At 48.2% G+C, this 25,239-nt stretch overlaps 8 protein-coding genes across 8 annotated transcripts; 3 read left to right on the top strand and 5 right to left on the bottom strand.

The window, feature by feature from the left end:
* Positions 1-1,477: 1,477 nt before the first annotated feature.
* Positions 1,478-2,215, top strand: ABOM_004502 (uncharacterized protein; the record flags this gene model as incomplete). The annotated part of the gene is made up of 1 exon (XM_022531631.1): positions 1,478-2,215. The coding sequence occupies one exon, from the start codon at positions 1,478-1,480 to the stop codon at positions 2,213-2,215; it is 738 nt and encodes a 245-aa protein (XP_022390630.1).
* Positions 2,216-3,915: 1,700 nt separating this feature from the next.
* On the top strand, positions 3,916-6,216 carry ABOM_004501 (DnaJ and TPR domain protein; the record flags this gene model as incomplete). The annotated part of the gene is made up of 3 exons (XM_022531630.1): positions 3,916-4,648; positions 4,702-5,863; positions 5,922-6,216. The coding sequence occupies 3 exons, from the start codon at positions 3,916-3,918 to the stop codon at positions 6,214-6,216; spliced, it is 2,190 nt and encodes a 729-aa protein (XP_022390632.1).
* A 1,232-nt stretch (positions 6,217-7,448) lies between these two features.
* ABOM_004500 (uncharacterized protein) lies at positions 7,449-11,314 on the bottom strand (the record flags this gene model as incomplete). Its single annotated transcript, XM_022531629.1, has 7 exons — positions 7,449-7,939; positions 8,082-8,413; positions 8,470-8,620; positions 8,676-8,751; positions 8,800-10,910; positions 10,958-11,164; positions 11,224-11,314. The coding sequence occupies 7 exons, from the start codon at positions 11,312-11,314 to the stop codon at positions 7,449-7,451; spliced, it is 3,459 nt and encodes a 1,152-aa protein (XP_022390631.1).
* Positions 11,315-11,960: 646 nt separating this feature from the next.
* Positions 11,961-13,196, bottom strand: ABOM_004499 (putative L-serine dehydratase; the record flags this gene model as incomplete). The annotated part of the gene is made up of 3 exons (XM_022531628.1): positions 11,961-12,930; positions 12,995-13,048; positions 13,111-13,196. The coding sequence occupies 3 exons, from the start codon at positions 13,194-13,196 to the stop codon at positions 11,961-11,963; spliced, it is 1,110 nt and encodes a 369-aa protein (XP_022390678.1).
* Positions 13,197-13,827: 631 nt separating this feature from the next.
* Positions 13,828-15,564, bottom strand: ABOM_004498 (pantothenate transporter; the record flags this gene model as incomplete). The annotated part of the gene is made up of 5 exons (XM_022531627.1): positions 13,828-14,105; positions 14,210-14,685; positions 14,738-14,785; positions 14,844-15,254; positions 15,317-15,564. The coding sequence occupies 5 exons, from the start codon at positions 15,562-15,564 to the stop codon at positions 13,828-13,830; spliced, it is 1,461 nt and encodes a 486-aa protein (XP_022390677.1).
* Positions 15,565-16,152: 588 nt separating this feature from the next.
* ABOM_004497 (TauD/TfdA dioxygenase family protein) lies at positions 16,153-17,976 on the top strand (the record flags this gene model as incomplete). The annotated part of the gene is made up of 11 exons (XM_022531626.1): positions 16,153-16,161; positions 16,197-16,650; positions 16,710-16,738; positions 16,816-16,920; positions 16,983-17,025; positions 17,081-17,142; positions 17,202-17,292; positions 17,352-17,510; positions 17,590-17,689; positions 17,754-17,857; positions 17,900-17,976. The coding sequence occupies 11 exons, from the start codon at positions 16,153-16,155 to the stop codon at positions 17,974-17,976; spliced, it is 1,233 nt and encodes a 410-aa protein (XP_022390682.1).
* An 890-nt stretch (positions 17,977-18,866) lies between these two features.
* Positions 18,867-20,275, bottom strand: ABOM_004496 (uncharacterized protein; the record flags this gene model as incomplete). Its single annotated transcript, XM_022531625.1, has 2 exons — positions 18,867-19,510; positions 19,624-20,275. 2 exons carry the CDS (start codon positions 20,273-20,275, stop codon positions 18,867-18,869), a joined length of 1,296 nt encoding a protein of 431 aa, XP_022390681.1.
* Positions 20,276-21,417: 1,142 nt separating this feature from the next.
* On the bottom strand, positions 21,418-23,746 carry ABOM_004495 (putative C6 transcription factor; the record flags this gene model as incomplete). The annotated part of the gene is made up of 3 exons (XM_022531624.1): positions 21,418-22,483; positions 22,535-23,297; positions 23,386-23,746. The coding sequence occupies 3 exons, from the start codon at positions 23,744-23,746 to the stop codon at positions 21,418-21,420; spliced, it is 2,190 nt and encodes a 729-aa protein (XP_022390680.1).
* Between the last annotated feature and the right edge of the window lie 1,493 nt (positions 23,747-25,239).

The raw sequence follows: 25,239 nt of genomic DNA, 5'->3' as shown, positions 1-25,239 counted from the left end.
TCGGTCTGGATATATCACGGTGCATTACTGCGTATGTACTGCCAGCCATATACTGTGTACTTTCTAGAAGGTCACGGAAGGAGATCAAGTGTGATCTCCGTGGTTTCGCTAAGGATTTCCTGTTGCAAATACACTGCCCGATCTAGGGGATTTTAGTGCCCCGATTTAGTGGACGAGATGGGGAATGCGCCATCTTGTTGGTATCAAAGTGCAGATATGCATTCTCTCCAGACCGGTTGAGATCAAATCGATGAAGACCAATAATCATCATAATAAATGAAGAAAGAGGGGGGGATGAGAGAGGGACAGGAGAACTAGTAGAATTATTTTAAGTAATATCTGCGGTAATTCATTAGCGAACCATGGATGATGAGGCCTGGCGCGGCGATGACAAAGAGCGGTCGTGGCAGTGTTGATGTGTTTTTGTCTCCCCAAGGCTTTGCTCTTCCCTCTCCTGCTGACCGACTGAAAGAAGCTAATTTCCACCCAACATTCCCCAGGCGATGGGATGTTTCCACTTGGACCCTTCCTTCCTCTTGGACGTGCTTTTCTTTGCTCGGCGCGGAGAAAAAGGGACGTCACGGTGGTGGCGATAATTGAACCCTACCGAATCCAATTCCCGCCATTATTTTCAGGGACTGACTTTGATCCAATTTATGCCTGAATCATTCTCACTGGCCAGTGCAATTTTTTTTTGGTTTACTTGCCGGAGTATACCGAACCTTCGCCTATGCTTGCGTCGGCCGCTCCAACCGTTCATGAAACTCGACCCCAAATCCCTATCCGTCGTACTAAATCAGTTTGGGTATTTTGTAGAATCCTGCAGGGCATAATCAAAGGGCAGGGGACGCCTTCTGCGCTGTCAACTTGACTTTTTCCACTCTGACATGTTTGATCGACTACTGGAAGAGAAGCCCCGAGATGGAGAATCGGCACCTAGGGTTCCTAAGTTCCTTAGCCTGAGGGCCCCCATCACCGGATCCCGAGAAGAGGGCTGAATCCACTTATGGATCCTTGATGCATGGGGCGGCGCAGAAGTGTTGGTTTTGTCGTGCGGTTCTCTCTGTTGGACGAAGCACGCAAAGGACTCGAAGCTGCATAGAGCACCGCCTCAATGCATTGTCCGACGTTGGACCATGCGTGATCATATAAGTTGAATAGGGCAACCTATCTCGCAGGGGGTTGCTTGATTGAACTTAAATGCTTTCTAGAGCATCTTCTCTTGCCAAATACGCATTTTGTGTGGCGATCCACTTGGCCCTTCCGTTAATCATCGTATTCATCGCTTTTTTTGGAATCTTGCCTCCACGACTTCGTACTCGGCCGTGCCACTTGTCCTAGGCAGGGGCCCGGGTATGATCTAGTATAATAATATAGTTACGAAAGCAGCCGGTCCTTACTCCTCGATCTTTTCGCTCCTTTCGCCTGTTACCGTGCCCCAGATCGACATCGGCTTATACTCACCATCGCCGTCCAAATGGACCAAATAGACCTGTCGTCCTTGGAAGGCCCGCCTATCATTCACCGACCCCATTCCACGAATCCTTACTCGGGCGTCCCCAGTATACAGTTAGATTATTCAGCGTTACCACTGGAAGCATTCGATGGCCTGCCAAGCCATCCTCCACGGCCAGCATCCGCTGACCCGGCGCCGTCGTCCCGACAGAAGTCGCCGAGTATAGCATCTGGCATGAACTGGCACCGTCGTGAACGAGGCAATCTGCAGCACCCAGCAAACTTAACCCCCGGGAATGACATTCGCCATGCTGCCTCTGAACGAAGAGTCGATAGCTCCGCCGCGCGCCGCCCCATCTCTCATCCGGGCCACTCCTCTCCTCTGGGCCTATTCAACCCGCATCCTAGAGTAGAAAGGCCTTTTCGTACGCAAAGCGCCTCGCCATCCCACCAACTGATCTGGCTCGATGAACAAAATATCTGGGTGCGAGCCGAGATCACCATCTCAACGAATTTCTCTGGCCAAGTGCCCACACTGACTCACTCTCGCTCGATGGACACATACTTTACGAATAATGGCGAGCGGGATGGAGACATCCCCACCTCTCCTCCACCCCCATATGAACAGCATGTATTCGATCAGCCGATAACGTCGCGGCGGGTGAGCCGGGGAGAGCCTTCGTCACGAATGGCCGCGCATGATTCAATGTGGACGGCTGTCGCGGGGCGGAGGGCACATCGGCCCCCCTTTGGCAACTGAGAAACATTATATACGCTCCAACAGACGTTTCGAAGTCTAAGTGACCGGTGTCGGCTCACCGCATTACGACGTATGTCAATGAGCGTCAGTCAGTTTGCAATTCCCAGACTCTGCGAACAAGGGATATAGCAGCTGGGATGACAGATCTTGCGCTTGCCAGTGATTCCACCTGGCTGGGCTCACCAAGAAGCTTAGCTAGCGACAAATATCTTCGTTGCTACCTCTGTCAACCCCGTGAAGACAGCTCCTGTCATACTCAAGAGGCAGAGTGAGTCTTATAGGCAGACGGCGACCGCCCGAACTCGACTGTGACGAAAACGGTCCGTTCTGTGCCAAGATAAAGTTTACGGAACATTGTATATACCACACTTGTACTATAATCGACCGCACTGCCCCATTCATACTTATACGGGGGGTTACTTTATTCACTGACCTGGCGAACAAGTGAGTCGACGGTGGACCAGATGGCACGCGACTACCACGTGGCGATCATTGCGTTCCGGCCCGCCAGTTCCCTGTCCAACAGGTTGAAGATTGGGAACCGAAAAGGCGGATCTGCAGGATGACCAACGGACGAGACAGGAAGAGAGGCGGCGAGTCGCCTAGAAATTTGCCTGCAACGTCAGAAGGCGCCGGGAGAAGTGGACCTCATGTTAAAGCGAGACGAGTAACAGGAGAGGCAACACTGGAAAACCGAGGGGGTGGGCCGCATTGGCTGGCACGGCTGATCGGGGAAGAAGTCGGCGGTACTTCGTGTGTAAAACAAAAACCGTACTGAGTACTGAGTACGGAGTATAGGGAAGATAGTTTGCTATGGAAACGACCAAGCGTCATGCATAGGATTTGGTGTTATAATTGGTTTCTGGCGTACGGATTGGCGGAGTGGATCTGATCCTCGTTGTTGGCGGCTCGGGGGGAATAGTCATTCTTCCCTCTCTGGTCTCGCGTTTTTGTTGGATGAGGTAGCCATGAGATGGTTATTTTCTTCTTTTTTAGTGCCTGCCGGACAGCAGATCGTAAAGGATTGACTGGACTGGATTGAAGAGGAGCGACCGTTACTGGCGATGCAGTAGTGAGACGTTTCTGTTCGACAGGCGAAAGATCGATGGGATTCGACGACAAGCTGCACGCTAGGCGGAGTTCGTCACCTTCGATCACCAGCTCCATGATTTTTTTTTCCCAAGTGGAGGGAGAGCAATCCCCAAATAAATAAGTCTACACTACGGAAAAAGATATCATTACCTATATAGTTGAATTGATCACTCAAGCAATCGCCAGCCTCGCTTTTCGCACCTTTTCCTTCTTCTTCTTCTTCTTCCTCCTCCTCCTCCTCTCTCAACTCGACCATTTCTCTACTATCCGACGAGACACCACCACCTACTATAATATTATGACTGCGCCATTGTCATCATGACCAAACTCTTTGTCTAGACTTTGGGTTGATTTCTTTGTCAAGATCGGTTTGTGATTCAGCGAGTATTGATCGTTTTCTTGTGAATCTTTTTGCGACCGAGATTCTTTTTATATACTGTTTGTTGTTATTTTTTTTTATTTTTTTATTTTTTTTTTATTTTTGCCCATTCTGCTTTCTTCCGCCGGAAGTAAGGAAAAAAAAATAAAAAAGAAAGAAAGAATTGATATCAAACTCTGAACTTCCACCGCCTTCGTTGCAATTCGATCGGCCACGACCAATCAGAGCGATGGTTCTTCCGCAACTTTTCTCTCGTCACAAATCCAAGAGATCCAAATCCAAGCAAATTCAGCATCCGGATCTCTCTACTCTGACTCCCAATCCGACTCCGGTCTCTTCTTCTTCTTCTTCTCCTCCTCATCCGCCACCTCCTAGATTCCCTCCATCGTCGCCTCCAACCTCTTCTTCTCCCCGTCATTCTTATAGTACCCGGAAAAATCCTCCACCCCCTCCACCTCCACCGTACCAACCCACTGCTGCGGCGACTGCTCCTCCTCAACCGAATCTTCCACGCAAATCCTCGACTCGTCCGGCCCACAGTCGGTCGTCGTCCACTCCTTCGCACTCCAAATCTTGTCACCGTCCGACACATTCCTCTGCTACATCTAAGGGCAGTTTCTCTTCCTCCGCTTCACGTCCTACTTTCTCCCGTGCTTCGACCGTTCACCGGTTCAAGAAACACGACCCCGATCTTCATCCGTTAAATCTTCCTCCCGACGAGCTACGTCGCCTATCAGCCATGGCTGCTGCTGCTGACCGGAGCTCGATGGACATCGACAGCAATGATCCTCGTCTGTCGTCGTCCGCTAACGGTGTGAACGGAACACATGCCGAAAAGAGTCCGACCCCTCCTCCTCATAGATCAAATGGAACGACCGCCGAAGCGGATTCCTTTAAGTTGGCGGGAAATAAATTCTTCAAAGATCGCAATTATGCTCGGGCTATTGAAGAGTTCAGCAAAGGTGGGCGCTCTGCTGCGACGGTCTCATTGCTGCTTCTGCTGACAAACGTTTAGCCGTTGAGATTAACCCTAATTCTTCCGTGTACCTGTCCAACCGGGCGGCGGCTCACATGGCCGCCCATCAGTATATAAATGCTCTCGAAGACTGTGAACGGGCTCTTGAGCTCGATCCGTCCAACGCTAAGATCCAGTACCGTCTGGCCCGTATCCTCACTAGTCTGGGCCGCCCATCAGAGGCCCTTAATGTCCTCTCTCGCACGGAGCCTCCCGCCTCAGCGACCGACCGTGCACCTGCTGAGAAGATGATTCGTTTCGTGACACAGGCGGAAGAGACCCTGGCCCAGGAACGGGGAGTGTCGATGGCTCTGTTCTGTCTGGACCAAGCTCGAGCGCTCCTGGGCAATGGTGTTAAGGAGCCCCGCAAGTGGACCTTGATGACTGCGGAAGCACAGCTGAAGATGGCAAACGAGAATTCGTTTGCAAAGGCACAGGATATTGCCATGAACATGCTTCGACAGAACAATCAAGATCCTGATGCTCTGATGATCCGTGCCCGTGCATTCTACGGACTGGGGGAGACAGAACAGGCGCTGAAAACTCTTAAAATCTGTATCAGCTTGGATCCTGATATGAAGTCGGCTATCAAACTACTTCGTACCGTCCAGAAGTTGATGCGCACGAAGGAAGAGGGTAACAATGCCTTCAAGGCCAGGGATTACCGCAAGGCTATCGACCTCTGGTCGCAAGCTTTGGAGGTAGACCCGACCAACAAGGACATGAACGCAAAGATTTTACAGAATCGTGCCCAGGCACACATTAACCTGAAGGAATACGATAATGCAGTCAACGACTGCACTGAGGCCCTGCGGTTGGATCCGTCGTATATCAAGGCACAGAAGATACGTGCCAAGGCCCACGGCGGTGCTGGCAACTGGGAAGAAGCAGTGCGCGATTACAAGGCCGTGGCAGAATCTAACCCTACCGAAAAGGGTATTCAGGAAGAGATTCGCAAGGCCGAATTTGAGCTCAAGAAGGCCCAGCGGAAGGATTACTACAAGATCTTAGGTGTGTCGAAGGATGCTTCCGACCATGAGATCAAGAAGGCCTACCGCAAGCTGGCCATCCAGTACCACCCGGATAAGAACCGTGATGATCCTCAAGGTGATGAGAAGTTCAAGGAGATCGGAGAGGCTTATGAGACCCTGATCGATTCTCAGTATGTCCCCTTCTGTCTTTCATGCCTTCCAATACAGGCTTTCTAACAAATGTTTTAGGAAACGTGCGTCTTATGACAATGGTGATGACCTCATCGACCCATCCGACATGTTCGGTGGCCATGGTGGCTTCGGCGGCTTCGGCGGCATGGGCGGCATGGGTGGAATGGGTGGCATGGGCGGTATGGGCGGCATGGGTGGCATGGGCGGCACCCATATCAACATCGACCCCAACATCCTCTTCAACATGATGAACGGCGGCGGCGGTGGCGGTGGTTTCGCTCAAGCCGGCGGAAACCCCTTCGGCGGCGGCGGCCAGCCCCGCGGCGGATTCCCTGGCGGATTCCCCTTCTAATCCACGGCAGCCCCATGGACTGCACATATTCAACACGACAGGGATACAGAACTTATGAATGCTTGAAGAGGAAACAGAAGGACAAAATTGAAAAAAAGGAATCTCTAATAAACGACCGACAAGTCTCGTCCGTGGTTGCATTTATCAGTATCAGGGTCATCATCTTGTTCTCCACCCTTTTCTCTTTTCTTACCTTGCGTCGATCAATCCATCTTACGCCGCCTCATCTATACGCGGTCTTCGATATTCCCCCCCGGTGCATGCATGATTTCGGACTGTTAAGCACGATGCTATAGACTTGATGCTTTGCTGCTTTATCTACCTCTTATCTTCTTTCCAGTTTCACCCATTTTTTTATTCCTTCCCAACCTAGCATAGATGGGACGCATGTTTTATTTGTGACTTTTTCTTTTCTTCCTCTTCCCCTTTTTTTCTCGCTTCTTCTGCTTTTTCAAAGATCACTCACTCCCTGCTCTCTGTAAGCAAGGATGTGTTGAATATGGATGAAGGCAAGCAGTGGAACATCTTAGTGGCTACATTCTGGCGTTATATACTCTTGGGTCTTATGCTTACTACATATTGATACTATTTACTCATTTGCGTGTGGTCTGCGATGCTGCTATGTTTATGTTGGGATTTATTTGCGAAATACCAGTGGCTTAGCCATTATCGGGTAGCTGATGAGATCAATGGATATGTTGATGATTTATTATATGTGGTTCGCTTCGTAGGATGTTCCTTTCTCGTTAATATGGTGTTATTTTGCTATTCCAGGCCCATGGCCAGTAGCTACGTCACAGGATTGATGCAATAGAAGATGGAATGAAAGGTTCATTTCCAGAATAAACCCTATTCACGTCAGAGACGATAAGTTCCAAAAGCTGCTAACAACAACCAAGAACCATCCACGAAACGGAGAAATCAAATCGTTCAAGATCTGCATGGAAAGATCCAGAAACAACCACTGTCAACCCAATTGCCCACTTCATCCCGTGTCTTCCAGAGACATGGAAATATTGAAGCTTTAACCATCTGCCATTAATGTTCGAAAATCCCCAGAAACACGAATTATCATATCACCCAAAGTTCGCATCAAAAGACCTTGGAATAAAACCGTCGTCCTCACGACTGCATGCACCATCTCCTACCCCAGAAATATCAGGTCAAATGCTCACTGTAGCCTACTACGTTTATTGTAGCTCGTTTCCCATAGATGACAGCCCCTTTGGTTTCTACTCGCGCTCTGCCTCCGGCATGAATAAGTCGTTATAAACAAACTCAAGTCCTGGGTGCAGACCCCATATGTCTTCTACCTGAATGGGAATCTCCTCGTATTTCACTCCTGGTTCCTCTTCGCTTTTCACCAAGACTTCGGATGCAGCAGATAGTACTGTCTGGCCATTTGGTTCCTTGTTAAGCCCCAGAAGTTGATCTAGATGTATCTTTGCCTCTGTGCCCTGTATGATCTTGGTTACCTCATTTTTGAGGTTTATCTGGTCATGGGAGAACTTCCGGATCTGAGGTTCGACGATAGCCGTGCGGTAGTCGTGCGACACGTGGTTCACGGTCGATTCTACCAGATGTCCTAGCCTTTCCCGTGTCGCGTTCAGCAGGTCCATTATCTCTTGTAAGGCTCGCTCGACACTGGTTCTAAGCACATAGGAACAATTGTCTGCCGCCTGGCGAGTCATTATGTTTTTCATGCGGATCAGGGAATACTGGCCTATGTGCGATGTGTCAGAAGATTCTATCGAACGCATCACCAGTTTGGAGAATTCCGGTCAATGATGGGGAATGGAGTCGAGGAGTCCGATGTTCCTTCCCTTCCTTCTCCCACGTATAACGAATAACAACCGAGCACTTACCAGACTGTTCCGCACACTCTTGGTACGCCTGGTGTAGCTCTGCTTCAATCGTCTTGGCAAACATCCTGTTCAATTCCTTTTGCTCTGACTTTATTGATGCTTCCACCGGCTTGAGCTCATACCCTAGAGTTTTACAATAGGTACTTAGCATCACTTCCGGAATTTCGGTGTTGCCGATGGGGGCGCCTTTATCAGCGAGGGCCATGGCTCTGCTGTGAAAGTCTTGCAGGCTGCCTTCCAAGCTGACAGCAAACTCATTGAGATGTAGAGGAACTTTCACACAGAATGTTCTTGTCCAACCGCCGACAATCCTGTCTAACAAAGGGTTGGCCCTGCTGCAATGTGAGTATTGTCCAGAATAACAAAGACACGGTGCCGCTTTGCATACAATTCTTGGTTCCAGTCTCTTTCCTTGAATACTCCTTGACGACGACAAATGGCTTGGTACGTATTAAACGCAAGACCTCCTTCGTTACGGGGTGCATTCCACTGAGAGATTATGCGAGGAATTTCCCCACAGGCATGCTTTACTGCTCGGTCTACATTATTCGTATCTGTCAGACGAAAGAAAAGTACATTGGCGGAGCCACATACCAAGTCGATTGATGATGTTCACTTCAAATGTTTGAAGAAGTGCATCAGAGTGCTCGCAAACCCGCTTTTCCATAGCCTAATGGATTAAGTAAACACTTTCAGAATGCCTAGACAAGAAGCATACCTTTCTTAAGTTATCCACGGCCAAGTTGAATCCGGCTTCCAATTCTCGTATCTTCTCGTCTGACATGATATGTGCTGGACTAGTCGCCAGCGACCATAGTGACAGCGACTGGAACAGCCTTTTCAGTTGGGCTAAAAATCGCAATGCCGATGCTTCCCTTGCTTTTTCGGTCAAGTTTATGCAATGGCGCTGCAACTGGGGTATTTCAGTATCCTCCGGCTTTGCAAAACCAGTTACATGGACTTCCTTCCGAAGTCTACCACAGAGCTTTTGGTATGCCTTTGTGGACACGCAGAACACAGGAAGTTCGTTCGCCAGTTTTTCATAGTCTCTAGCTGGTAAATTTATGCCAGCAATCTCTATCTGGTCTTCATCCTCTCCAAACTCTTGATCTAACTCGTGGATGCCGCACGCAAAGCCCTTTTTGATCTCATCCTTTGAGTAGATATTTCTGGCATTAATGCATTCCCGGATAATGCCTGTTTTCATATTTTCGGTTTCTTCCTCAAGCCGCTTTGATTCTGCTTTTTTACTTTTGATCTGTTGGTTGAGTTGGCGCCGCTGATGTTCAAGTTGTTTCCTCTCGGCTTTAAGAGCCTGATGCTGCCTCATCCGGTCTTCAGTTTCAGAGTGACTCGACTTTTGCACTTCAGCGGTGGAGACATCAACAGGAGCCGTTGCCATATCATTCTTGTTAGGGTCGGTTGTCTTACTCATCTCAACCTCGCTGGGCATCTTTTCTTCGTTGGGCATATTGCCAGATTGGCTCAAATGGGACTCTTTACTGTACAGGCTAGCTTCGAGCTCCTCGATCTCGTCAGCAATAGAGCCAATATCGTCCAGAATACGTTCTTTCCTCTTTTCAAGCTCAATCACCTCGACTTGTAACTGAGCACATAGTTTATTTTGTTGTTCTCGCTTCTTCACTGACGGCAGCACCAGCCTTAGAGAGTCCTGTACTTCGCTTACAGAGATATCGTCTGTTTTGGTGCATATAAAGGTGATGTTATTGAAAGCACAATCCATGTGCATTTGCATCTTGAAGTTCTGCCCTAGAAGGTCGTGAGCAACTTTATCATCCACAGCTCGATTAATGGGCGAGACAACCCAATGAGCTGAGCAACGTTTCATATAGTCTTCTGCAACGGCCACGCGCGCAGCATTAGAGTCAAAGACACCAGGCAAATCGACAAGAACAGCTCCGGTAGACAGCACCCTTGCTTTGACATAAATTCGAACCACGCGAATAAGCGGCCAGAGCCCTATATCACTGCTCCTCTGGGAAGGGTTCTTCAAGTTACACCTTTTGCCATTACTATCGATGTAAGACTTGAGTTTCCGAGAGAAGACTCGGGGCTTGTCCTCTTCAAAGATTAAGGTACTACCAAGCAGACTCAAGACGTTCTGATCCTCCAAGAGCTTCTCAACAGATGTATTGGTGATGTTTTCCATTTCCAGTGAGGGGTACACAGCTTTGATCTTATCAAGTGCAATACCGGCATTAGAATCCTTTGGAATGTTCTCTCGCGTGACATCCTTCAAGCTGTCGCAGAGCTCTTTGAAAAGGATGCGTAGTTCGTGTTCCCATTCGCTGCGTTGGATGAATTCAATGCGTGCTTTGTACCGGAACTCTCCATCGTTGTATGACAGCTCAGTCGCCACTGCAGTGGAGGCCCGCATGCAGTTTGTTGCGAGTATGTTTTCCTCCTCGGCGATGGCATTGATGAGAGACGATTTTCCGACACCAGTGCTACCAACAACCCCGATGATCACTTTTTCCGTCTGAGAAAGTGAAAGTGCCAATTCAATGTCGTCTTTCCAATTAGCATCACCCAACCAGACATCAGACTTATTGAGGACGCGCTGGAGATTCTCTAGCGCCAGTACTCCTGCGTCGACGGCAGATTCCAGGGTAGGTATCATGGGGTCTTCGTTTTCTGTTAGGTCATGGATCGGAGAGATATTTCTCTCGGTCCTTTCTGCATCCTCATCGTTAGAGTATGCGGCATCGTCGTCATTGCCGTCTTTACCACCTTCATCGTCGGTCTCCTGACACGACTCGGGTAATGCCTCTTTACCGAGATGAGCGAGTTGAGCTTTGAATATAGATACTTACAACTATTAACGCTAACCATTTCCGAGCAGATGTGGTACTCACTGGGTATGGACGAAGTCATCTCAGCCTCAAGCTGGGTCATGCTTGCAAAGTATGTTTCATAGAGAGGTTTCAAAATACCCTCATAGTCGGCCTGTGCTCCCATCGGCGTAGGCGTTGAGGCAAGTATCTGAACTCGCTCGGTGTACTCTTGGCGAAGTATCGGTGTTACTGATGCCCATGACTCCTTGAAGTTAGGGTACTGGTGTGCTAGCACAGATAGTGTTAAATACCTCCCTTGCTATAACAAAGTATGGCGCAAGACTTACAATGTTCCTGACCCTCCCATATACATGAGTGCCGAGCCTGCTGCTCAGCTATGTAATGAAGCTGAGCTAAGTTGATGGCTTGGTCATCCATTTTTCGACTTAGAGTAGTGTATGGACACTAGATAGGGGAATAGAGGAAAGAAGTGACGAAGAAGTTATAGTAGATAGTGTCAAAGGTGAGTGACTGATGGGAGACAGTATGGAAGCTAAGAGATTGAAAACAGCAAGCACAGAGTTGAGTCTTCAGTAACAATATGCCACCGAGGAGTGTTATGATGAAACACTGGGAACCTGTTGAGATTGAGCCTCTATACATTTTGTTACTAAAGATAGCTTATGTTGTCGAGGCCACAACAAGTTTGACCTTGGCTTCATCGAGAGTGAATCTTTGCATAAAGCTAGAGAGATGAAGAAGTGTGTCATTGGTATCTTGTTGAAGGCAAGTGCATTGCAGAGCAAGAGTCTACAACCCTTGAGAAGCCTTGATATTGGGTATAGTTGAAAACTCCTGCACATGGTAGTAGTTTTTATCAAGCATAGCAGGCATTGGTGTTAGTAGGAAAAGAAAAAGAAAGGGCAAGTCACGAGATAGCAGTATGTGGCACATTGCACCCAATGCCAGAGACAAAGTTAAGCAAGCACACCTGAAGATTTCACTATGCTATCATATATTTGAAAACTATGGGTACTGCAATTTCTTATTGCGCAATATACCGAGGAAGAAGATGCGATAATATCTATTTCCATCCACTCTGCAATCTCTGCCGATATTCAGCAATCATCTCCGCGGTAATATTGCTTCCTCCACAAACAACCACAACCACCCGACTGTCCGGAGTAAGATCGGGAACAGCGTCCCTCAACCTCGACCCTGCCGCTATTTCAACACTGATCCCGCATGCTAGCTCCACCTGCAACCGAAGCTCATCAGCCAAGTGAATAGTTCCCTTCGCAGCCTCAGCGTCGGATCCAACAACACTGACAACGTCAACGCCAGCCGGTGGTGACTGAGCATACTTCAAAGTCTGAGGAGCCACACAAAGCGCACCCAAAGAAGTCGCCAGGGACGAGATCGCCGGGAGAGACTGCAGACTTCCGCTCCGCAGCGAGAGCGCCAGAGAATCCGCTCCATTCGTCTCAGCAGCCAACACACGGACATTCTTCAACGTCGTACCAGTTATCAAGTCCGGTGTCGGATGAGATCGCATGTAATCCTCAAGTCCTCCCACAATCCCATTAAAAAGACCTCCGCCACCAACGCTACATACAATCGCATCAGCGGGGAAAGCATAGCCTGCGGGAGTGTCTCTAGGTGGCAACTGGGTAGCAATTTCCGAAACCATTGTCCTCGCACCTTTCCAGATATCTGGATGATCAAATGGGGGCACATAGATGTTCCGTTTCTCGGCCGTATCAAAGTCTTTCTCGTCTGCCTTCTTCTCGATGAAGTTTTGCCGTAGATAAGTGTCGGCCTCGAACCAGCTTGACCCATGCTGGATCACATCTGTAGCTCCAGCAGCGCGCAGCTTGCTAATCATAAGAGGTTTGGTGCTATGTGGTACGACGACCGTACAGGGGCAGCCCAGATCTCGGGCTGCGATGACGGCGGCTAGCCCTGCATTTCCGCCGGAAGAACTGTAGAAATGAAGCTCCTTGTGTTTGTTTGCAGGGTCCAGGAGAGCGCTGCGAATCAGATTGCCGATACCTCTGTAATGAATATGAGTTACGTCTGTGCTTTTGGGAGGTCTTGTGGAAGTTTCAGGCGGTCTACCTCGACTTGAAGGACCCTGAAGGTTGAAGCAGGTCTAGTTTCAGAAAGACTCTACTATATAGATATTAGCAATGATATATAAAACAGTCCTGGGCCAATAGAGTAAATATACTCACCATCCTGCTGCCTTTGAAAGCGTTGCAGACTCTATCAACGGCGTCTCGATCCATGGCTTCCGCGGCGTGGGGTGAGTACTGGTCATTGTCTTTTTTATTAGAACAACAAGAACAAACGCGAAGAATAAACTATAGATAGGGAAAGAAATGTCTGAAGACAAGGGAGAATTATTGGCAGGAATCGAGAAGGTGTTATATAGTAGACAGACAACATTGTCATTTGGCAAGATCACAGTGGGTACTAGTAATTCCGCGCCCTTTCAATGGCATTGAGCTTAACAATTGGCCGAAAAAGAATGCCCTTCTCCACTATAAATTTATCGCCAGGGCGATAAGAGATAAAACGCATGCTTCCAAATTCTTAATCTTTGACGAACACCGCCAGCGATCCAGCGTGAGTAGTAGTTCCTAAAAGTGCAATCCTCGAACATGCAAGAGATCATGGAGATTTTCAGGGTTGGATTTCGATAGACTGATAGGATAACTATTCGGCAGAATTATCACGTATTGAAGCTTTGGGCAAGGTATATAGATAAACTGCAACTCGAAATGCGGCGATTTTTTATAATAATCCAGGATGAGAACTATACAATAAGATTCTACCTTATGGCAAGTCTATCAACTAACATCAATGGCTCAGAAATAACTTTTAGCAGAAAGTCATAGAATGTTCTCCCACTTCCAGCACTGTACGCGACAGCCTAGCCATCTTCATAACTATATCGCCGATAGATTCGACTCTTTTGTCCGTCGGGCATCCCAACGAGTGAGCAACAACATAATCGCAACAACCGCCAACTGCGCCACGGTTGTTGCCAGATTCGAGATAAACCCTCCCCTGAAGTTCGGGGCTTCCACTGCTGGGTACTGTAGTAATTGCGTCCAAGCGGACATGGCTTGACCGATAGCGTTCATGCTGGCCGTCACAATTGCACGCTCTTCAGCATCGTTAGCCATCGTTACAGTTGCCCAGCTCATAGTGAGAGGGCTCATTGCTAGATAATAGGCTTCATTAGAACAATCTCTCAGTGGTGGTGGTAGTGGCAGATGAAGATAAAAGGATAGAATGTGTTTATGCAAGGGAGTTTTCGTTACCCACCACCCTCAGCTCCGGTAAGAATAAAGCCGGCCAGTCGTCCAGCCTCACCCACATCCCAAACTACCAGCAAAACAAGACCCAATAGAACTGGAATTGTAGTGATGATAGAAGGAAGCCAGAAATTCCTCTTCTTGTCCGCCGCGGTCCCCGCGATCAAGGCAGCTACAATAGAAACAGCCGTTGCAATTGTTGGGAGGGTATTGATCCTGGTGACAGAATAGATGTCCGGCTTTGCTTTGAGATACAAACTGAACGGTGTGGACGAAGCCAGAAAGTTCTGGTCAATGAGGATCCACTGCGCAACGAAGACGTACCAGTGCCAGCGGCCGAGAACACGCTTGAAAATGTCACGGGAGACTTTCAGTTGGCTTGGAGCTGTGAGGCCTACGAGGCGGGAATTGGCGAGTTCGTGCTCTTTATGGGTTAGGAACCGGGGTTTGGTGCGATGCGGGACGTCTAGGAATGCTATATAGCCGCTGTATCTGGTTAGTATTGTCCCTGTGACGGAGGTGGCGAATCCGGACGTACAGGATACATATGGGTATTGTGATGATGGTGCAGACGATGAAAAGCCACCTATGAAGCTTATTAGCCCTGGTATTCATTGTTGTACAAGTAGCTGCTAGACGAATACCTCCACCCGGCCAATCCATGCGTATTGTTCAGATTGGTATAGGCGGCCGCCTGAAGATAACCAGCAAACATTGTCCCCAAAGGCGATGCGATGAAGAACAGAGACACTCGACGACTGATTTCTTCGGGCTTATACCACGATCCAATGACATATATCACACCGGTAAAGGAGCACGATTCGCAGATGCCGATGAGAACCCGCATCGCGTAGATGGTGTCCGGATTCTGTGCCCAGGCACATCCAAATGTGAACAGGCCCCACCCGGCTTCTAACGTAGGCAAAACGATATTGATTCGACTTCTGGTCAGAAAGTAGCATGCAGGGATCATAGATGCACAATATGCTGCCCAGAATGCGGCTGTGATGTAATTGAGCTCATTACCGACGAGTCCAATGTCTTCTTTCATTCCCCTGTGTATTGCTGTTAGTCTCTGTTAAGATTGCCTGAGGACATTGCAATGGAGTTAACCTACGATACATAAGCATTCGTAATGGCCTGCTGGTCAAGGTATTTCGTGAAGAACGAAAGACAGCCGAATGTCAAAATCAGAACGTCCAATTTCAGTACCAGTCGCTTTTCGAAATGATCCATGTCTCTTGGATACCACCGTGCCCATGTCAGAAATTGAATCCATAATCCATCGTGACCTCCGTGAACGGTGTTCTCATCCCCAGACAACTCTCGGGTTGAATCATGGGCGGGCGTCTTTGATTCACCCATCTTGGTACTTTCTTACGGCTTGGTAGGTACTACTACTAACTAATAGTAGTCCTACTAGTAAGTAGTAGGAGGTCCTCTCCAGGTTTAGCCAAGTCAGGCAAGTTAGGGCTTCGCATAAGAAAAGCCGAGGACCAGGATGTATTTAGCAACTATATAGGAAGAAAATACGAGTCTAGATTCGACATAAGTAGCGACAGCCCCTCTTCAATTGGGGGGGTTGAATGGGGAGCCGATAGAGCGATCCCAGGGACTTATGGTATCATTGCCATCGATCCTGAGATATCCAAGTTTCCAGTCTAAAGGGATTTCCAATCTGGGAAATAAATGTCGGATTGCACTGACGATTCCGAATTCAACATTGTTTTCATAGCGTGTTTCTGTGCCGAAAAGCTACATCTACTAACCAATGGTTGTTTAGGGCTCGTGTCATGGTTGGTAGCATTGACGCCATCCAGACCGTTTATGCAACTAGTGGCCTCTATCCATTGTGTCATTGCATGTTGATATGGCTACCCATATAGTATCATTGGCCCCCCGGCCATATCTCGAGTGATAAGGCAAATGGCGTTTGAGACCACATATTTAGTAATGCTGCGTGTCATCCATCCGTCTTTGCCGTGCAGTAGAAGTAGACCCATTCTAAGAAGACGTATAAAGTACCTACTGGAATCTCTAGTGCTCCATACTCTAAGCAATTTGCAGGTACATCAACTTCCGATCTAAGAATGGCCCATCTCGAAGCGCGCAAGCACATATCCCCCGACTCAGGTTTCCCCATCACCCTCCACCCCAACTTCAACCCCAAAATCAAGCACCATGCCCCTCCAGACTCCATTCGTGAACCTTTCAACCCATCAAAAGACCGAGCACTCTTTGCCGACCCTGAAAAGAAAGCCTTATTTTCTGTGGCCAAGCCCGTAGACTTGACTGAGTCAATCGGCACCCTTCTTGAGAATGTGCAACTGTCTCAGCTGAACGAGCAGCAACTGGATGAATTGGCTCTCTTGGTGACCGAGAGGGGTGTGGTGTTTTTTAGGGATCAGGACTTAACGACGGAAAAGCAAGTTGAGTTATTCCAGCATTACGGTGAGTAGCGTATCCAAGGTTCCAGTAGAGAAGGCCTCGACGCTGACTTATACTTATAGGAATTCTCGATAAGCATCCTGCTCAGAAGGTGAGTGCGAACTTAGTATCTAGATTGCGAGATGCCAACTAGGGCTAACAGCTCTACAGGATCAAAAAGTTAGATAGTCCTCGACACATGGCTGCTCTTTCTCTACTGACGAAATTATACAGTTCGTGAATATCCACGGTAGCCGTGAGGATCATCGCGAGATTGCCAATTACACCCCATGGGTAAGACCACCATCCCATATATATCCACCATTTATTCGCAACGCAGCTGTAACTCCTCAAAGCCGAGTGGCGAGTTCCACGCAGATACTTCGTTTGAAATTAACCGTATGTCTTGCACACTCACTCACTAAATATAATGGCGGATACTTACCTCAACTAGCGCCATCGTATTCCCTCCTGAGAATGGAAGAGCATCCAGACGTCGGAGGCGACACTGCCTGGGTATACTTCACTCCTTCAGCCTAAGCCGAATATCCCAATCTAACCCCAAATATCATCAGGTCTCCCAATACGGCCTATACGACGCTCTCAGTGACGCTTACAAGAAATTCCTCGATGGCCTCCACGCAGTACACACCTCTAGACTCCAATGTCCGCCCCCATAACTCTATAAAACAAGCCAAAGCCATCCGAATACTAATGCCAAATAGATGACACAATCCTAGACCTCTGGGGCGTCGGTCCGAACAGACCACCCATCGACACCCACCATCCCGCCGTTCGAACGCACCCAGTCACCGGACTGAAAGCCCTGAACGTGAACACCGGGTTCGTAACCGGCTTTGCAGAACTCAAGAAACTCGAGTCAGGTTAGTATTCCAGTTCTTGCCTATGCACAATGGCGGCTGGCTCGATGGCCATTCAGTATTGACGTGGTCTGCTGTCTAGACAAGCTTCTGGATTTCCTATCACATCATATCCATGCCGCTGATGATCATTACGTGCGTTGGAAGTGGGCTGTTGGCAGTGTTGCGATGTGGGATAATCGGTATTATATTCCTATGTTGTCCATTCCCCCAGTTTATGATTGATGCTTATGTTGCTGGCTATAGCTGTACCGTTCATCGAGTGATCCCCGGAAGGTATAAAGGGAACAGACGAGGAATTCGAACGACCGTCTTCGGTGAGAAGCGTGAGTACCCGAAATACATCAATGGTTAGAGATATATAGATGAACTGACTCTCCCGGGCCTGTCAGCTTATTTTGATCCGGCAAGTGAGAGTCGAGATGAGCGCAAGTTGCGCGAAGAGAAGATCGCCAATGGGAACGCTTAACGGCAATACAATGGATGGGGTTTTTAAGGGTTTAGAGATTATTTGATAGAATGCCTATTAGGACCAAATCTATTCAGCGGTGCTGAAGGACCTTTAGTTGTAAGCTACATTTTATTCTGTATCATAGGTATCATTCCTACCCATCTAGTAGTATATCACGGCATCCTTGATGCCTCTTGCCTGTACTGCTAATAAACATTCACTGTCCGAAGAAGTAAATAGGCGAAAGAAATACAGTCGGACTCCCTGTCACCCATGAAGCGAGTATCAAATCATGTCATCTTGAATGTGACTGATGGACAAAATCAAAAAAAAATCCAATCCATCGCAAACGACAAGAATGAAACAAGGCGAAATCCAACTGGATCAGATCAAATAATGAACAAGCAAACGCATTTAAACATGAACATTAAGCTGTAAATCTTTTGCCTTCCAAGGGATACGAAAGACAAACCTGTTCCGAACGATTATTGCTCCCCTAAACGCCGCCCAATTGATAAAGCCGGGTATATCCAGCACCATGATGCAAAAATGTACGGAGAATAATAGATCGGTGAGGACGCTGTGGTGACCGGATCTACCAAAGCATACCAGTAGATCCAAAGCCTAGTCCTCATTTTTGGGCCTGAAACCTATGCATGTGGAGATGTGGAATAAGGGGGAAAGCAAAGGCAAGGAGATTAGGAAAAAAAAAAAAAGAAAAAGGGGAAGAAAAACAGGGCAAAGCGCAACTTGCTTTTGGTTCGCCAAATTTCCATCGGTTACCTGGCCCCTATGCCATACATACCGACCCCGTAACTTCCACCTCGTTCGGGTAGAGGAGTTGATATTTTCGACACATGATCCTTCGATCCAGCGTTAGTCAAAGCAAAACATTCTAGGATCACAGGCTATACCTTCTTCCGTTTCTTCTTGCTAATTCCTTCGCTATTGGAATAAAATGCGCCATCATCATCGTCGTCTGCGTAGCCTTCGCCGTAGCCAACAAAGCTATTGTCATCGTAATGCCTTTTGCGTCCCCGACTGGGCCGAGCCCGCTCCGGCTCAGTTGCAGTGGGTGTTCCATTCGCATGACTGGGCACTCGTGCGCCATTGGAAGGTGTCGCAGTCTTCTTGCTACCATCCCCACTTCCAGCATGTTTCGACTGCTTTTCATGACCAAGGATATCTTCCCAATAATCGTTGTTCGTAACTGTGCCCGGCTCCATTTTCATGGCTCTCATCTGAAGGTTATACAACGCTGAATCCATATCAGCAACCTTGATCTCTTTCCCGAACACCTTCTGGTTTTGCCACTCTTCTTCCGGCCACATCGTCATTTGTCTCAGCCCACCGGCCATACCGGGTTCATGCTTCACAGGTTTGTTTCTCCCAGCTAAGCCTAGGCCTTTCAGTTTGCCTTCGTAGGACTTTCTTAGTCTGTTGATTTTCTCCCCAGTTACCGGATCCATCCTTGCAACCGATTTCGCAACCGGACCAAGCCCGTACAAGGAAACAAGATCATACGACGGGTCCGGACCAGTCGCAATATGGGCTGTATATTTCATAGCACAGTGTTAACATATCTCAATCCAAGAAATGATGGACCAGAGTGCATTATGAAAACGGCAACAGCCGCACCAAGGATTGGTATTGGGGAGCTCTTACAGCTTTTGCAAAGATGGAAGGCCGACGTAAACTCCTTTTGCAGAGATTCTAAACTTGATTCATAGTTAGAAAGATCTGCCGTTCCCTTGTCAATATCCATGGCATCGCCATGGTTCAGCATATCCTGGCCGCCCGTGTTCCCAAAATCGCGGATTCCGGTTTGCGCACTTGGCCCTTCCGACTGCCGATCATGGTCTGTCCGTCTATATTCTGTCTGTTGCATGGGCGCATTCATATCTGTTGTGGATGTCGCCCCCATTTCCGGCCCGAATGATTTCTCTGTCTGTTCGCTATCATCAACAGGCGTTGCCCCCGTGAAGTGACCGTTCACACTGCTAGCCGGTGTCGGGAACGAATTTGTTGTACCTACTGTTGGTTGCTGTGAGGCTTGAGTAGACATCGGCACGGAAGAGGGTGGCGAGGAGAGGTTTGCAGGTTGTGACGTTGCCTGGCCAGGTGATGTTTGCGAGGATGCGAAATTGGAGGCATAGTTCTGAGCGCTTACCGACATCAACGGAGGAGATGTCGGGGTCTGTGGGGTGTGTTCGGTTGAAGTATAAGAAGGGTGGTTCGCTTTTAGAGACCCAGCGGCGGGAGATGATGGCGAAGGAGGCCCTAACCGGAATGACGCCGAGGAGGCGCGATCGGACATGGGGTCCCGAGTGAAGGTTCGGAGGAAGAAGATTGTTCAGAGCCTGAGCAGCCCTGGGTCCTGCAGCCTCGAGAGGAGGTCTATATCACAGACTCTCAACTCAAGGGCAGATCAAAGCAGATCTAGGCTATGAGGGGGGGCTGAAATCACTCCGGTCGAGGTTCGCTCAGGCGGGCGAGCAGGACGTTCCACAGCCGTCTAATATGCACACATTCCAATGATCCGATTCTGAGCGCTACCAGAATGTTGTCAAGCAAGCGTTTCGATGAGCAGTATAAAAGAGTGGAAGGCGAAACTCGGCGATGGTGGAGTGAGCGATGGCCCTTTGGTCCGCACTGGAAGAGAAACGGACGGCTTTGAGATGTTGGATGACGGCAAGAGACCGGAAGTTCACGTGACTGAGCCCTTTTCAAGGCTTGTAACTTACGATACCCGTCAATACGATTTCGATCTTTCGATCTTTTCTGGGTTCAATTGGATTTTACTATTAACCGCTAAGGAAGTTAGCGGCGAATTGCATCCAATTAGCATGCCCTTGTCAGTGCTCCGTACAATCAGGATTACTTCAATGACACCGTTGATGCTATTCACCTTCTCAATTTTCGTTTTTAATTTCATTCAACACCTGATATTTGTTTCGGAAGGACAAGAGAGAGAGAGAGAGAGAGAAAAGGAAAGAAAACGGGTATTTCCAGTTCTACAAAACGAAGGCCGTTACAGCCTCCTGAAACCCCAGCCACTGCTTACCGCTGGTGATCCACCTTTTTTCTTCGCCTCCTCTATTCGTACTCCATCGTGTTAGTACAATGAATTATTCCGGTCCGAGTATACCAAGATAGCTTCAACCCATACTGAGGAAATATTGAACATACTCGAGGCCAAGGGAGCGTTGTCAAAAAGCAGTTCTGTAGACCTTAATTCCTCCATATCCTAACAGTATATCACCCGTGAGACTAAATCAAAGCCAAACTAGCACCAAACACCAAGCAACCGTATCTCGTAAGCCCGTTTTTGAATAATCGCCCATGGGTATATCTACATTCATGTATCAAAACAAAGGTCGCTGCACGGGAAGAACCACGATGACTCTCGCAATAGTAAACATATTGTGACTTGGTTACCAATGGCCCCCCCAAAACTTACTAGGACTGGTAAAACGTTGCAGACTCCCGCACAAGTTGGGCTGACACATCAGGAATGTTCTCTTCCAACTTCGCCATCAGCTCAACCTGGTCATGTTGACTGAGCGTCCGCTCACGCCACGATGGAATAGGGTATGCCTCATTGAAATATTGCGAGTATTGATTTCCAATAGAGTCCATCCAATTCATAGGATCAACAGTCGCTTCAACATACGCAAGGTGGCTTGCCGTTGTAGAGGCAAGTGTAAAATCAGGATCCCAGCCTTGCAAACCAGGAACAACAGAGGGAAACTGATTGTAGGGTGTGGTTGGGTCGAACTGTCCATCAGAGCAAGCGACGGTCGTTGGGTTAAACGACGAGGTGGTATATGGGATCGGCGCTATGCTTGAGGAAGTAAGCCGTTGCGTCTGCACTTGAGAGTCCCACAGCGGATACGGGGCCAGTTTCATCGGTTCCGAAGGAGGTGAGGTGGTTGAGAATGGGAACGTCGGATCTGCAGAGTGCCCTCTTGACAATGTGCCCGAAGACAAACTGTCAGGAATTGAGGCATTCATACCCCGGATGTTCTGAGAAGGGAATGACAATGTGGTGCTTGCAGGACTTGAGATGGATGGCGGTGTCGCAACTTCCTGTGACGATGCTGGTGTTGTATGATTGGACGGAGATTGGACGACGAATGATTCATGAGTGTTGTATGCTTTGAGACATGCCGCGACAAGGCTCTTATATAGGAGTAATGCTGATGCAACGCCGGGCCATCTCTCTGCAGCAAGCACGATGGCCTCTAACGCTACGCCAAGGTGGCCCTTAACTTCCTCTACGGGATGCTCCCTTCGAATCTCAGGATATGACAGAGACCAAAGGATAGTGTTCAACGCCATAAAAAGGGATTGAGTGAAGATCCAGGTCAAGTCGACTGATTTAGTCGCAATCTGCTCTCGTTGCATTGCCACATTGAAGACGGACGCCTCGTAGCATTTCTGTGCAGCGCTGACAGAAGGCTCTGGTACCTGAGGGGAGGGGCGAAACATGAAAACGATCATTGTATTCCGCCTGCCATGAAACCTGTAATATGGTAAACAAACAATCAAAAAAATATCAGGCTAGTATCCTTACCATTTCTCACTCAAGCCACTTCCTCCGTCGTTTTTCGGACAGGAGGCTACCCAATAATCAAGTTTATTGAGCATTTGCTGGAACCATGGATCTTGGTCGTCAACAGGAGCATCGCGCTTATTGAGATAGAGAGTTCGCCTTATCTCCAGCTGTAGTAGTCGCATCTTGAAAAAATGTATCGCGATACACTTAGGTAGTATTGGCTTCCCTCCTGGAAGAATTCCGTCTGGGGTAATGAATTTGTCATCTATCAGTTCGAAAAATTTGACACGGATATGATCGTGGCTGACAGAATAGCAACTGGGCCGTCCAAGACTATGAGATAATCCAAACTCCATGGAGGTGACGATCCAAAAGAGTCGCCTCCGCATGTCTATTTCCAAGGGATTCAACAGTTCTCCACTGGGCGACTTGGTGATTGTAGCTTCGTCAGTGAGCCCCAGATCTTGACATAATTTGACGGCTATTCCAACAACCCAATACGCGGCAGTTCTTGTCGGGGTTAACAAAGAATATTGGGCAATCAAAACTAGACACTGCAAAGCCCTGAGGTCCATCCGCCTCAAAGAGGCTTCTAGAAAGGGTAGCGCGGCAAGGTAATAGCTGTCGGCTAATCCTGCATAAGCAGTACTCATCTTTTGCATACTAATGGCAATCACCATTCGTAGTTGGAAATTCTTGCATGGATCGTCAGATCCGTTGAAAACATCTTCGACCTCCTGGCGGAACGTAGGCTCGTGCAATGTTGGCAGCATCGCTTGCGCTAGTGAGATGTCAGCGTGCAAACAAACACTTTGGAAATGGAGATAAGTAGGAAAGGGCAAAAATAAATTTGATGGGCAATGAAATACCTTTGACCACAAACACATCGACAAGTCTGTACGTGACATACTTCGCTGGGAGGCTCGGCTGTGGGTTTGAGCTAATGATAGGGTAAACTTTCGATGTTGGCTTAGAGCTTTCCTCCTCAAAAGCTTGCTTTATTTCGTGTGCCGTTAATTCGGGTACAACATCCTTGATGCTCTTTGAGTCTGTATTCTGTTTGGCCATCTCCATAACTAAGCGAGTAATCGCAATGCCACTCGACGGTCCTAAAAATCTTGGGTCGTCATTTTCCTTGAACCGAATGCGACCAGCTCCCCGAACCATTAATTCTGCATCGGCTGCATGCTGGAATTCCTTCTCGGCCTCTTCCAGCTCCCTTTCCAACATACGGGCTTTCTCACGTAGCGAAACGATGTACGTCCTTGGTATGGTACACTTTCGGGCGGAGTCGAAGTACACGCATTTTGCATTGCTGCGTTCACAGGGGGAGCACCTTGGTATCCCGGGATCACACCTAGATTTGCGCTGCGCTGGTCTCAGTCTGACTGTCCCTACCTTAGAAATAAGAAGGAGAGAACCCGATTAAAACATACTTGTCTGCATCTAGTACAGGCAGTCAATGTGTGTGCAATGCGACCATCAGGTATTTCGTCTGATTGACTAGACGTCTTCGATGAGGGACTCCTCCAAGGATTTGTGAACTGTGGCTTTGTATAGGATGGGTTTAGCTGTGTCGCCATGGTTGGTAACGAGCCGAACAGTCCCCAACTCGGCTGACCAGAGGTTGCTTGCTATTGAGTAGTGACGATCGAAGCCAACATTCCATGCGATCACATGAGATCAAGTCTTTGCACGCAACAGGATAATTCAGACCGATCCCGAAGTGCGAAGGTTTGTGAAACAATGGCAAAAGGTCGGGGATAACAAGGCTTTCGACATATTCAGGATCCGTTCCAACTTGGCCTAGCTGCGAGGGGGCATCTGCGACGGTATCACTAGAAGAGCATGGGAGATTTGGAAGGGCTCAAGGTTCTGAGAGTCGTTCCTATGGCTAGTTCTCGTTCCGCTCTGTCGAGTGCATTCAGTTTAGAATCCAAAAAAGCCCCATGCAGGTAATAGGAGGCTAGGAGGTAGTGGACTGAGAGGCGAAACCTCGGTCCAGTCCCGCTCGGATCGACAAACGCGCTAAATGAATGAATGACGGACTACGGAACGCGAGAATGACCAGTAAGGAATAAGACAAAAAAGAGTGTGTGAGTGAGAGAGGAAAAAAAAAAAAAGGAAAAAAAGGAAGGAAAAAGGGAAAAAAGGGAGGGACATTGGTCACGAGGAATGCCAGTGCTTACAGTAGCAGATTTGTCTTATTGGCAGCGAATACATTCAGCCAGATCAACCAAACATGAAGCTAGTAGACTGATATTCTTTTCATATTTGGATGGCAAGTCGGTATCCGTTACAATAGCATAAAGCTGGTAATGGTTACACATTTGATTGTCGTGTCATAATTACAACAGCTATAGATTTACGATTTTACCAGTATCTGTAAGTAACCCAGAGAATCGGTCGAATGTGCAAAAGACCTTGAGTCTAAAATCTTGTAGAGTGTAGTACCTGCATAGTTTCTCCTTGAGGTGGTATGTTTGGTAGGGGAGGCATGTTGAATGAAGCTGAGAAGTGGATGTTCGACGCTTGGCCCCGGTGGGGGGGCACACAAGAGTAAAGGTGGGGTGAAAATTGGAGGGGGGCAAAGGATCTGAGAACTTCCTGCCAATGATAGTTGTAATCGCCTTGATTGCCTCTTTACTACTGTACTCTCTTACTGTTATCTTACCGTTGAAGATACGTGACTGCTCCTTACATTACTTTCAGTTAGCCACAAA

This window comes from Aspergillus bombycis (assembly GCF_001792695.1).
Source record: "Aspergillus bombycis strain NRRL26010 chromosome Unknown contig00027, whole genome shotgun sequence".
Taxonomy (NCBI): Eukaryota; Fungi; Ascomycota; class Eurotiomycetes; order Eurotiales; family Aspergillaceae; genus Aspergillus; species Aspergillus bombycis.
The sequence above is the reverse complement of the archived record's forward strand: the minus strand, read 5'-3'. Positions and strand labels throughout refer to the sequence as shown.